The sequence below is a fragment of the Gymnogyps californianus genome, chromosome 19 (assembly GCF_018139145.2).
Source record: "Gymnogyps californianus isolate 813 chromosome 19, ASM1813914v2, whole genome shotgun sequence".
NCBI lineage: Eukaryota > Metazoa > Chordata > Aves > Accipitriformes > Cathartidae > Gymnogyps > Gymnogyps californianus.
In genome coordinates, this window is record NC_059489.1 from 10,202,672 (window position 1) to 10,216,420 (window position 13,749).

General features: G+C 39.3%; 2 protein-coding genes across 2 annotated transcripts in view; one reads left to right on the forward strand and one right to left on the reverse strand.

Moving 5' to 3' along the window:
- TBCD (tubulin folding cofactor D) overlaps positions 1-1,990 on the forward strand; it is a 131,720-nt gene extending 129,730 nt beyond the window's left edge. Inside the window, exon 39 of the mRNA XM_050908199.1 lies at positions 1,601-1,990. Coding sequence (XP_050764156.1) covers positions 1,601-1,612 — 12 coding nt within the window. The 3' untranslated portion in view covers positions 1,613-1,990. The remainder of the gene's footprint in view (positions 1-1,600) is intronic.
- Positions 1,676-13,749, reverse strand: part of B3GNTL1 (UDP-GlcNAc:betaGal beta-1,3-N-acetylglucosaminyltransferase like 1) — a 128,345-nt gene continuing 116,271 nt past the window's right edge. Inside the window, exons 10-13 of the mRNA XM_050908663.1 lie at positions 10,657-10,725; positions 8,798-8,872; positions 3,602-3,690; positions 1,676-1,738 (exon numbers count right to left, since the gene is read on the reverse strand). Coding sequence (XP_050764620.1) covers positions 3,610-3,690; positions 8,798-8,872; positions 10,657-10,725 — 225 coding nt within the window. The 3' untranslated portion in view covers positions 1,676-1,738; positions 3,602-3,609. The remainder of the gene's footprint in view (positions 1,739-3,601; positions 3,691-8,797; positions 8,873-10,656; positions 10,726-13,749) is intronic.

Sequence of the window (13,749 nt, forward strand, 5' to 3'; positions counted from 1 at the left end):
GGCTACTTCCCCAGTATCACAGGCATCCACAGCATATAATCTATTCCATAAACTGATTAAGCTTAAAAATAGTGGTATATCAATTTATTCTTGGCCTTTGTAATTTTTATTGTTCTGCTTTCCTAGTTCTAAAAGTTTTGTCCTTTGTAATTATTTTAGAATTCAGAAACATCACTCGTGCAGTCTTCTTTCCTAAGCTTTTCTTAATAGGGTGGATCTTCATTCCCTTCATTTTTCTAAAATATTTCAACACCATTAAGTTTACTTTCATGCCTAGAACTGGGCAAAGCATTATTTTGTTGTCCTGCACAGTTCCACTTCCGAATTGCATTCGCCTTTTTCACAGCTGCAGCATCTGTGGCTGCAAGGCACCACGTCTTTTCTCCTGCACAGCATCTACAGGTGATCTTAGCTACTGGTGGTTTGAAAGTGCTTGTTGAACTGGCTCTTTGTGGTATTACATTAGGTAAGTCTTTGAGGTCAGCCAGTTCTTCCTGTGCAATATTCTGATAATCCTTTACACTGAAGATGCTTCCTAATGTAAGTAGAGCCTATGTTTTGAGTGTTCACTGATATAAAAATATATGTATATTTAAAAAATTGGTCAGAAGACTAATACTTGCGACATCTGTGAATAGCCTTCAAAGAGACCCTGCTGTCCCCATAGCAGTTTCTTTACTCATCTTCCAGTTTTTACCATCATGTGTACAGTTTTCTGCTTTGAGTACAATTTTAAGAAACCTACAGCTAACATCTTTGTAATTTTGGAAAACAAGACTCTAAACCTCTCGCCCATACAAGGAATTGGTTTTAGAGCAAAAATTGACCTGAGCATTGCAGTTTCAAGGTTTTCTAGCCAACTAATAGAAACGTTATGTTCAAAATAAAGATGTTACAAGATGAACTCCCTAATCTCAAAAAAACTTATTTCGACTCCTTAATTATTGGAGGCTGAGAGAAGCCTGACAAGTTAGGAGAAAACTGTCTCTAATACAAACAACATAATAAGAAATAGCCAAATATACATACAGGTATTTCAGATGGAACTGTTACAAATAGTATCACGTGCAATCTGGAAGTTATGAGCTGAATTTGGAACTTTACCTTTTCCTCCTCTTTTAACATAAGTAAATAGTTAGTATAACTTTTAGAAAAAGAGTTAAGCGTGCACCTGCCCTGAGAACTGTTGGAGTTCACTCTGAAAGTGATACTGAACGGGAAGGGACTTTTCACAGCTGTCCAGATGTCCCCAGTAGCAGCCAGTTTGCGCTCACACAAGAGTGCAAAACACTCTGCTGCTCTTGAAGAGCTCACATACCCTGAGAACAGAGGAGAAACAAGAGGAAGCCAAGCATAACACTATGAAAAGGTGAATGAAGTTAATTTCAGCTGAAAGCAACACTTATCATTCCTTTAAAACTTGTACAAATAAAATTTGCTAGAGGGTAGTTAAAAATTACAGTGTTAAAAAGGACTGTAAATATTATAGCTTTGTATGTCTATATTTTCTTCTCCATTTAGCTTAATTACATGATTGGGATACTGTTAAAACAGTGATACATGCTACTCCACGTGACCTCTGTTTCTTTCTTTCTTGCAGAGTTCAGCGTAATGAAGTTGCAGGCACTGGCTGCTGGTTTGTAAACTGGAGCTCTTGGTTCGGGTGCCATTAGGACTGGAAGAGTTTGTGCGGCAGCATCCTGACAAACTGGATTCTCAGCATGAGCTGCGAAGTGCACTGTTTAACAAAATAAGAGGCAGAGATTGTGTCCTAAAGCATTGTGCAGATATGCCACAGGAAAGCAACAAAGATTCATTATGTTTTCAGTTTTTAAAGTCATTATCTGTAGCCACAAGATGGCGGTTTCTCTTCATACTTCTGTCACAATTGACCCGGGGTTTTTTTTATGTCAGTGATTTATACTTCTTCAGCTCTGAATGGAGCCATTCAGCCTGTGCTTGCTGTACACACATAAAGTATTAAATCTGACTTGCCGCATTAGTCTCTTAAAAGAATTGTTTTTCAGAGGTAAGAATGGCAACGCTTGGTGATAATGAAATCTTCCTGAACGCGAGGTATCTCTGTGGATAAGTCTGTCATTCTTATGTCGTAGTCGAACAAAAAATCCAGGTTTCACTTCAGCTAAAGTCAAAGCCTCTCTTAATAGCTCTTTATATAACTACTTCAAGCAAATGTTTTTTTTTTGTGGTAAACTAGCTTTAGGGACTGAAGCTTTATTTTTTTCCCTTGAAGAATAGAGGTGAATCAGTACTTCAAGGAACTACTAGGAATTGAGACCATTTCTTATTGACTATAAAATGAAATGGCTATAACATTTATCTTTAATAAGACTAATGTGATGGGGAGGACAAATGCACAGGCAACATGATATTCTAATTACACTGTGTTATTTGATGGTTCTAATTAAATCCCACTATCCCAGTAGAACAGTGGTTCTGTGTGTATATACACACACACACACACACACACGCACATCTATAAAAATTTGAAAGGAAGGAAAAATTCAGGCAGAGGAGCTAAAACCAAGCCAGTTTCTCTGTGAAGTACCTGCCACAAACTGCAGCAATCTTCTACTGCAGGTGTTCATTTCCAAAACTACAACCTGTCTGTCTCTCAGATTCTTTTTCCTTTTGAAGATAACTATAAATTATTCAAGACTTCTTAAGTATACTTGCAACCTGCACTGGCAGATGAAGTTCAACGTAGATCAGTGTTACTTACCGACTAACTATTAAACAAACAGTACTCAATTAATATACTGTGCAACAGACTGAGTTGGCCATGGGGCTGCACACACCACAGGGGCTGCTTACAGGCATTACTGCAGAAGGAACACTCCTGAACCCACAGCCCCTGTGTTGTTACACTGTCATTAAAATGGAAGTTCCTAGTACATTCTTGAAAGATCTTGGTTTTGCAAAGTTATACCTATAGGTCCCTGCTGCGAGAAAAACACCAGTTGTGTTGGCGAAGCCTGCTTATTCAAAAAAACCTGAGAAGGTCCAGTGAAAATTGTGAGCATCTGTACCTATGGCCATCTGGCTGCCAGACGATGCTACAGACACAACTGTACTTCTCACACAGCCCCGCATCGGAGGATGCCATAGCTGACTCTCAGTACGAGCCCTGCGCGGAGCTTTACCTCGGCAAGCACCAGCTGCTGCTCCCGGTAGCAGGAAATGAGCCAATCGTAGGGAACGGCTGAGGGCCCCACGCAATGTTTGACAGAAACCTCTCTTTACACTTCCAGTGGTTATAGGCTGTGCTTGATGCATTTTTAAGGCTTCCCTATGGTAACAGTCCTCTTCTAATCTTATGGCCTGTATTTGAGGGTTATTTAAATTAGAAATACAATTTAACAATCAAACGGAATTTGGTAAACAAGTGATGTGCAATAGTAAAATGAGCAAATGGCATTATCCGTGGCGTCACTAGGACCTCCCTTAGAAAGCGGTTACTCAGCACAAAGATTAATTTAGGGAAGCACAAATTACTAAAAAATTCTAAACCTCTGAACGCTTTGGTCTTCCTGCACACAGATACAGAGAGGATAACGCAGCTTCAATATCACTGCCTTACCTTGGTTTTTAGTTAAAGTGATAATAATCCATCCCTTCCTTCAAGTTCAGCATGTTCAGGTTTGTTTCAAATGCTCCACCTGTCAAATCCTGTGAGGGAAGAAAAAGAGAATTAGATCAACCAGACAAACTCATTTCAGGTTGTAACAGGCTTTGGTAATTTGGTTCTTTAGAGCACAGAAGAAAGTCCCATTTGCAGAACTAAACACAAATAAACCAAGGCTCAGAAAAGTTTCCATTCAAAAATTGTGTATGTTGTAAACTTAGCATGCAAATTAATGTGGTGTGGGGGGGATATTAGACAACTCTCATGCTGCTGTGTAGAACACAAGGGCTATACGAAGCACAGCTCTGCAGATAGCTGTCTGCACATTTTGTTTTCTAATGCAGGCATTTTCAGAGAATGGACCAAGGGAGTGAGTTTGACAAAACAGTGATTTTTGTAGATTTTGAACAATGATTAGCTTGTCTGAGGAAACAACCCTTTCATCAAGCAACTGAAATATTTTGCATAGTTAAAGGTGTTTCCTTTTGAGCCCTAGTTACGTTATCTGAACAGGAACCTGGTAGGTTTGCTCCATGAGCAATCCTGCAAAGCAGTGATGTCATTAAGAAAACATGCCAACTTCAGCGTTTCTGAGCGTTTCTACTTTGGTGTTCCTGGAGTCCTTAATTCTGCTGATCTTCGGGAATGTCACCAAAAAAAAAAAAGAATTAAAGCTCACAATACTATAGGAGGTAAGTAAAGAGACTGCTAGCGTTCTTTTGGTTGGCCCAGAGCAGCAATATTGAAGTTTTAACAATGCACAACAATACTGCAAGTGTTGAGGACAGGAAGTTACAAAAACAGGGTCCAGCTGAAACTGTGGAATTGAAGGAGGTGGAGCAGTAGACTTTGGCTAGAATAACTGGATTCAAAAAATTGCTCTGGGATCTTTAATGAGCCTGAGTTCAGAAACTCAGGTTTCTGTCTCACATGGAGGACTGCACATCCAGCTTCCCAGCTCGCCTTGGACCCATCAGCTGAACTGCTTATAAACATGCTCATAGTATTTAGGTGTTGCTTGGAAGCCTTCCATTCAAGAAACACTGCCATCTAATAACAAAACAAGCTGACCTGTCTCCTCCAAACCTCTGCATTGTTTCTGCTGCCTGAATTTATATAGGAAAGGAAACGCCGCATGTGTACGTTTCAAACCTCTTGCCCAAACCAGCATGCTGTGCCTCAAGGTCACAGATTAACTCCCCTTTCTCCTATACGATTCTTATCTACCTGCCATGTTCTTCTGTTTTCACTAGCAATGCCAAAAAATACAGAGATGACATAATCTGATCCAGAACTTCAACAAAAAACAGAACCACCAGTCATAAAATTCATAATTGAGCTCTGATGTTTACTAACCATAAAAAAACCCCCAAGAATAGCTAATGCCTAATTTGGAGAAGGGCAGGAAAGGGCACTAGGCTTTTTAAGCAAGGGCTCCATTTACCTAAGGTAACCTATTTCTTAGCTGAGCGGTAAGGCCCTGATTGTGAAAGATGTTGAGTACTTTTTTTCTTTTTTTTTTTTTTTTACTTCTTGAAATCAAGAATACTTGATGGTATTTAATACTTTGAAGGACTGGATCCTAGTTTTGCAATTCAGTTAAGATCCCAAACTGTCACTGGTCCATCTGCAAAACTTAACCACTCACGCCAACAGGGAATTCTACTCAGAAGTGTAGGCCTTGATTATGACCTTTAGCCTCCACTAATGATTTCATAAACCCAAGATTTCGCAAGTTAGGACACAGGGTACGAAACAGTTGCGTTTAGCTTGCTGAAAAATCAACCTGCTCTAAAGAAGGGTTAAAAAAAAATAAAAAAATATATATATATATGAGAGAGCCCAGATGCTAAATTAAGCGGGAGAGTTAAAAACAAATCTTTCATTCCCAGAGCACAAGACTGAGGTAACAGAACAAGGCAGGGTTTTACAATAACTGGTCTAACAGTAAATTTACTGAAAACTTCATATAATCAAACTAGTTTAATTACTGAGACAGAAAAATAAAAATCCCTTTCATTTCAAGCACTTGGAATCCATGCCAAAACAGGGCACAACACATGATTTCTAAGCGTTTTGCTTTTACCTCAAAGCGAGAGAAAATACACAGTGCAAACCCGTAGGTGAAGTGGTACTGCAGGCTGCTACACACTTTTGGCGAGCTAAAGCCACAATTTTATTCTCTTCAGCAAAAACTTACACATGCACACACACACAGAGCAGAATTTCAGCTGTAGCCCTTTGTGAAGCCATTTTAAAATGCAAACTGAGCAAAGATCACATAGGATGACTGCTCTTTCAAAAATGATTTTGTATGGTAACAAAGTAATGCCAATGCTAGCGAGGGAGGAACTCCCTGAAAAAATAAATAAGCAAACACTGCTCCAAGTACATGGCCAGCAGAGTCATTTCTTGCAGACAACCCACTTACTTAATAAACATATCTAATCTTCAAAATTACCCTCTCAGAGCTGTACATAAACATGCAGGTTTTGTCTGTATCAAAGCTAAAAATAATCCCCTACCATGAACAACAAAATAAAAGACAATAAGGTCCCAGGACACTTTCTTCTTCAGAAGGATGGTGATGAACTTGATAAATAATAAATAATATTATAATAAATAAATAATAATATAAATAATAAAGCTAAATTTGGAAGTCTGGGATGTTTAGGAATTTGTTAATGACTTTTTCTGCCTTACACAAACTTCAACAGTTCCATGCAACGTGGAGCTAGGCTGTAGCTGTTGCATTCACAGCTGTCTACACAAGAAATGTCCGTATGGTCACTGGGGTTTTTGTGTGTTTGCTTGCTGCATGACCTGAAACACAGAGCTGGGTAAAGCTACTTGCCCTAAATAGTTTGAAAATACAGGTCATTTGTAACCTCTTAAACACGGGAGTTTTGTTTTTCCCCCCACAGCACGCACCAGGAGAGCACTATTTTTGCAGAGGAATTTTAGGTCTCAAAAGTAGTCTTTCACATTAGCCTGGGACTTTAACTTGTAACAGCAACATTATTTGCACAGTTTGATCTGATAAATCTGGTGAATAGCATCAGAGAGGCAGCAATAGCTATCGCAAAAAAGACAACATTTTTCATTTTATGCAGTCCTAGTATTTCATGTACTTATCCCCTATCCTACTTTTTCCTATGCTCCCACTTTCAAAACGCATGTTGGAAGAAGAAATGTAGAAAAGGTGATTAAAGAAAAGCAAGTGGGAAGTTTTGTTTTTAGCTGTTCCTTCAGATGTGGGCTGCACAGAAAGCAAGGCAAACTCAACCTATAAATACAGCAAAGACTAACCCTCGGCGTTACACTTGGCCTGCACAGTATCAACACGGATGAATGAAAAAGTTCAATACTCCGCTCTTTTCAACCCATTTAGAAACCATTTCCTTTAGTGGTCAGGTCTAGAAGCTTGATGTATTTATGGTTTTTATTTCTTTCTTATGTATGTTATCTGTGGTTTCTCAGGTGATAACAGGATATTAGGCACTGCTAGCAGGAAAATTTGGTTTCAGTTCTTTATTATAAATTTGTTTTTCTAACAACCTGATTCTTTGTCTTCATAATATTAAAATAATAATACGGTATAATGACATAGGTGTACTGTGAGGTTCATATTACTAACAGGTATCCGTATGTTTAAAATCTGTAGAAAGGTAAGCTCCATTATGGACTTTCACTATGTTGTTATGCAAGTGTCTCAGCATTGTTCTTGTCTGTTTGGCCACTATTTTGTTTTCCCAGTGTATAATGCTGCTGGAACTCCATGCGCATTGATCTTTATTTACCTCTGCACTCGAGTGTTTTTGCCATCAGCTCTTATAACACCAACTTTCACGGTAGCCAACTGGGTAATTCAGTCATGAAGCAAGAGGGGTAAGGAGATAATTTGCCTGCAGTTTCTAGAGATTTGGCTCCATACGAATGGCTATTGACTTTCTTAAATTCTCCTAAAAGGTGAGCTGCTTCAAAGACAGATTTTAGAAGCAACTTTAGAAACTCTGAAACTGTTTCAAGTAGGTCAAATTGTATTTCCAAAGAAAATACTGCATATTACTTAAACGACACTGTGGCCGATAGCGTTCTGTGATCAGCAAGTAGAAAATGCTCAGTGGCCATGAGTTCAAAACCATACTGAAATCACAACTGAAGTCATGGACCAGAGTTTTCAGGCAAGATGTTGTATAATAGTCTCATTGTAAGGGCTTCACAAATTAAATGTGCTTTATAACAGGTTGCACAGATGTTTTGTCTAGGGACTTCCACCCACCATTATATGTAGTATGAAAAATTAAATTAGTTGTAATATTACTAGCTTATCCAAGAGTTTATCAACCAACAGTACATGATAATGCCCTAAGGTACTTTCAGTCTGGTTTTACAACTCATAGTTATGATTTCAGAGTTGATCGTAAAGTTGGGAGTGCTACGTTAAAAGCAGACTGTACCAGATGAGATGAGATTCAGCTAATCAATCTTCGAACAGATCTAGTACAGCGTTAGAATGTTGGTTTATATGTAGCTACAGGTTTTAGTTACTGTTAAGAGACTTTTTTACTGGCGTTTGCAACTAGAATGTATTTGCTATTTTGCTTTAAAACTTCTGTGTTATCCCATACGCTGGGCTTTGCTATTTTAAATACAACAGCAAAGTAACTGCTGGTTATCATCTTCTGGTTATGTTATTAGGTCAATTAAACCAGTTGAAATAAGAAAGTTGCCACAGTCAGGCGCAGAAGAGGCTTCAGAACTGGCAGTGCCAAACAAAACGGCCTTTAAGGTCTGATTTAAAAAACAAAGCCTTTGCCATACATAGGGCTGCAAAATATTAGGAATAAACGAGGCCCGGTGGCTGGCTGTGTATGCTCATTTGTGTATATAATGTTGTTGGGCAAGAAAGTAAAACAGAGCCAAGCTCCATTACAGAAGCTGTACCTTTTATTATTCTTAATACTACGTTACTTAATACTGCTGTTTTAAATGCCTGAAATACTCTGCACAATCAAGTTGATAAAAAAGGCCATTCAATTGCATAGTAAAAGCTTCTGGGAAAAGCTACTTACAGTAAACAGAAATTCATTTTCATACGGAGCAAATACTGATTTTGCACATAAAGCTAAGGCTAAAGGTTGTACTCACCAGCTTCACGCAGATAATGAAAGGTGGAGTTGCGTCTCTGAAGTGACATACAGGAATTTTTGGTTTTGGTCTCTCCTGCAGGAAAAAGCAGTAGACTTCAGTAGAGGGGCTCACAGGGTTACTTGTTAGCTTAGTTTTAGGAGCTACTAAACACTAAAAGGGGAAAAAAATATTTTGAGACCTCATGCTTAATAGTCCAGCTGGCCACACGCTTCCGCTCATTATTTTGCCAGTCGTTTCAAGTACCCCTTATTTTCTTACCATAATCTTTCAGTACAATTGTGTTTCTTTGAATGAAGTTACACATTGCACCAGATCTGAATTAAGAGCTTTCTGCTGTTGAAAGGAGAAGGTCTCACTCCTCTCCTCCACTGCTTCTTCCTTACCTCCAAGCTCTACTTTTAGCCCTTTCCCAAACAATTTCCTCTTTGATCCGATTGCAAGGTATGCTGCTTTAATAGCCTATCCCATAAAAAATACGTTCTTTCTTTTTTTGGCAGGTTAATTTTCTGCCACTTTAGTGAGCTGCATCAGCTTACTGTGCCATCAGAGAAGCATCAGAGCAGGCACAATAGCGGATACAAAGGAGAATCTTTCCCTCTCAGTGGGAGCTGTTGAATGGCTTATGCCCAACTGGGACTTCACCATGGATCCAAGCTGCAGAATTGTCTCAGGATTCACAACAGGTTGCAGTACAATCTTCTTTACGACTGATCTGAGAGGATGGGTATGTCTTAGGAAGACAAATGCCCAGGATCTGTAACAATTATGCCGACAGTATTACTGCACTGGTAGGTAGTGAGTCCTCAGTATTCTGGGTCACAATCCTGAACTCCGATTGCTTTCCTGAAAGCACTCATTAGCTTCCCAGTACAGAATTTGATTTTACAGTTACTCTAGTCTAACCACAAGCTGTATCTGAGGAGGTGCCCCTCCTCTCCCTCCACCCCTCCCTCAGTCCTACTCCCATCAGATATAAGGATCATGCAACCTCAGGGTAATTTGATTCACAAGATAACTTGCCGGAGAACTTTTTATTTTGAGGGTTCCTTTCCTGCCAGATCAGCTAACTGAATCAAGTCATCCTTTAGCCGCAAGATTGCTAGACCCATTATAAACAAAGCGGTGGGAGCGTGTGGCTGAGGCCAGCGAGCGAAGTCAGACCACCCCTGCAGCGAGGCTGGCCAAGCCGTAATGTCAGATTGCGCTCTCGGAAGGCTGCGCTCGCAGGACCTGATCCAATGCCCAGTGAAACCAAGAACTGGCTTTTCACCAGCTGTTGTTGGGACTGAATCTGGATGAAACTTTACTTCAGGTCTTGAGCTAATTGCTCATGACAACTTTTTTTTTCTATATGGTTTGTTTATTGTCATCTAAATATCACGCTTCCTTGTCTAGGGAATAAAATGTTGCTGCCTACAATTTCAGGCTCCCAAGGAACCTATCGAAGTTCTATTCAGATACAGTATAACTATAATATACAGATAGGTTACAATTAATCACAGAAGCTTTCTTTATTTTAATAGATATGTGACTTTTATCCATCATGAGCCAAATTCTACTCCCACTTAAAAGAAAAAACTGTCAATGAAGGCTATGTTCTACCCCATCATCAGAATCCTTTCAGAGGCTATATATTTTTGTCTTTCTAAACTGACTTCAGTGAGCGTGAGATCCGTAGTTCTGGCTCCATAGTTCACACTCCAGTATCAAATCCCCAGCTCTCTAGTCTTCCGTCACGGCCTCCTTACCAAAATGAGTTGCTATACAATATTTAAAATCAGTGATGTAGTCTTTCATCACATTTCCCAGAACACTTCCAGATCACAGTAAAGAATGCAAGAATACTTATAACTAACCTCAGATTCTTCATACGTGTAGAATCCTTTTGTTATTTTCTTTTCATCAACATCACAAAATGCAGTTACCTGGCAAAACAGAAGCAGAGCATTTCAATACGATTCTTTGCTACCAGGAGATACTTCACCTGCAGTGTATCTAGGTAAGTAATGCTACAGGCATGTGAACGAGCACAGGATGAGGGCAATGCACTCTGGTCCTCCTACAGAGCTTACAAATTTATTAAATCCTTTCTGGGTGTATCTTAAGGAGATGGGCAAATTTTGCAGTTGTCCATGAGCACATTATGCTTTTACGAACATGAGAAAGGTGATCTAAGCGTCTGACTGCGTAAGAGAAAACGTCCATGGGATCATCAGCTGCATCCTCAGCGATATGCTAAGTAAACTAAAAACAGAGACTAGCCTCATTTTGGCACTTCCACTGAACACCTAAGGTTAGGTGATACAAACCCTCCTCTTTCTGCCCATCCTAAGCATATAATCTACCACCAGATACCTCAGTGTAGCAGTGCTGCACTATTGCTTTGGATGCTCTGGCAATACCAGCCTCAATTCTAGGTCATAACACACCAAGTTTGGGAATTCCTACGGTTTTGGACTTTGTATTTTTCAACTGAAAAGTTCAGCAGATTTGGTGTTTAAACACATATAATTACTGCTTCATTTTGGTTATTCTTACTGTAGTTATGAAAGCATTATTTGCAGCCCTAGTTGCCAAATATTTCACATGTTTTTTTATTTGCATTCCTCATAAATATGCAGGCAGAATAAACGCCTGCAATCCAAAATACACAGTGGCCTCATTTTTGAACCATTAGGTTGCGAGTAACATTTCGGAAGACTTTTTAAAATAAACATAGCTATGTTTTCCTCTGACTTCCATTGGATCTATTCATGTTATCCACACAGAACTCTTACACTGAAGCAGAACAGTTAAGATAGTTAAGGTCTTGCAGAAATCAATTATTCTGGTGAAAGCTGGATAGCAGTTTTCCTATCTTTTTAATTGTTGCATTAAAAATTGATTAACAACACTTACTGCTGAGAAAATTTGAAAAGCCAAACAGCTGTTTATTAATTTATTAAGTTAGAGAGGGCTGCAAAAGGCTGGCTTGCTTTGTGTGTCTACAAATCTCTCTCACACATTTTCCTCCTGTGATTAAGATAGTTTTCTTTTACCTAAAGTGACCTCACTCTGTTTGAGCAGAGGAAAACACTGACACAAGAGCATTGGTGTCATAATGCTGAACTTTTGCATTCTTTATTGCTACTTTACTCCCGACGCAGAGTGCCACCTTTACAGCCCAAGGGCAAAACTGCAGAGGAACAGAACTGCCTTACACATGTTTTCAGGCAATGGCCAGAGCGGCATTCTCTTATAACATAAAAGGTGTTTCTACATCAAAAATACTTTGGAGATACTTCCACTAGCCTATGGAACGTTTTCTATCCAAATCCTTAAATACCATAATATTAGTTCTTCCATTAAACATCAAGGGAAAGAGAACACAAACAAAAATATCAAGGGGCTACAAACATGGCTAACCACCACCACCATACAAAGTCAATGTGGAAAATACAGCCAGTGAACTGGCGGGGGTGGGCAGGGATAGTCCTTGGAACCACTCAGAGGCAGACATTCATACCTGGAAAACAGGTTGCTTGAAAACAGGCACCAAAAGAAAGAAAGAGCAGAACACCAAGGAAACATTAAATTTTCACTTTGGGGCTGTATGACTAAGGGGATCGCATTACAGGCCAGCAGATCCAGACTTTTGCTTTGGATGATCCTGACGCAGGGATCGCACTAAGGACACTTCCCCCTGTTTCAGGCATTATAATGGAAACAGAAAGAAACAGGGAATTGAGGGCAGTACTAGGAAGTTACCAGACATTGTACAAGGTCTTCGTGGCTGATGCAGGCTGGGTTAGACAGTAGCAAACACAAGCAACTCCTTCAAGCACAAAGACTAAGAACCAGGATCTTTCTTAGGCTTTCTTTTTTCTCTTAAACACAAGTTAATACACCTTGTATCCCTGGCCCTATTTCCATGACCACTGTAATGCTTTATTGTAGTTGAAAAATCAGATGGTGTGGACTGAGCACAGTAAACTACATCCCAAGATTTCCTCTACCCATCTTATTTATATGTGTACATACATATACATACACACACACACACGTATATAAATATGTATGTATATGAAGGGAAGCAAATAGAAGCCACTGTGGAAAGAGAGATTACTTAGCTGTATACTTTTCATTCGGTGTTAACCACCTCTAAAATCCTCCAATATTCTGCACATCTCAGTTCCACCACTAATGTTTTACTGTCCTAGAAGCTGTGATCATTATAAACCAAATTTAGCAGGATATGTCTTCACTGTCAACCCAACAGAGTTCAGGGAATAAATACAGTCCAAGACATTGACTTACCTTCCAATAATCAAAGCTATTTTTTCAGCTGCTTATACTCCTATAGATTTTAAAAAACAAACCAAAACACCAAAACTTTTGACATAAGGTAAAGTGAAATTCTATCTACACTTTAATGTCAGTAACTGAGAATTCAGCTGTTAAGATCTGTGCTGGAAAGTATCACGCTCTGCACCTTCAGCACGTTATAATGCAGTTAACAGAAACTCCTGACTGGTGCACAGATTTCTTCTTAACATGAATGGTGTTAGAGAACGAAAGATAGCTCTTGTATCACTAGATTACCAATAATCGTAATACTTCCTCTCATCCTGTGCCATAACTCATACTACCATGTGTAGAAAATTCTGCAAACTGCCTTTGCCATACTAACCACCCAGCCCCCAGACGATCCAGCACCTGAAACTCCTGGTAACAGCGGCTGTGTGGGAAAAAAAACAAACAAAAAACGCCAACAACTTGACAGGTAAGTCTGTGACAAATTTCCCCTGGAAGATGGAGATGACTCTAACCTTTTTTTGAGTTACCACTAAGGTATCTCCACGTATAATTTTCGATGGATTCAGCCAGCTTAAATCTGATATTTACAGTATTATAAAACAGATCAGACTTGAATGGGCAATTTTTCTGCCAGACTGTACACCATGTGGGTG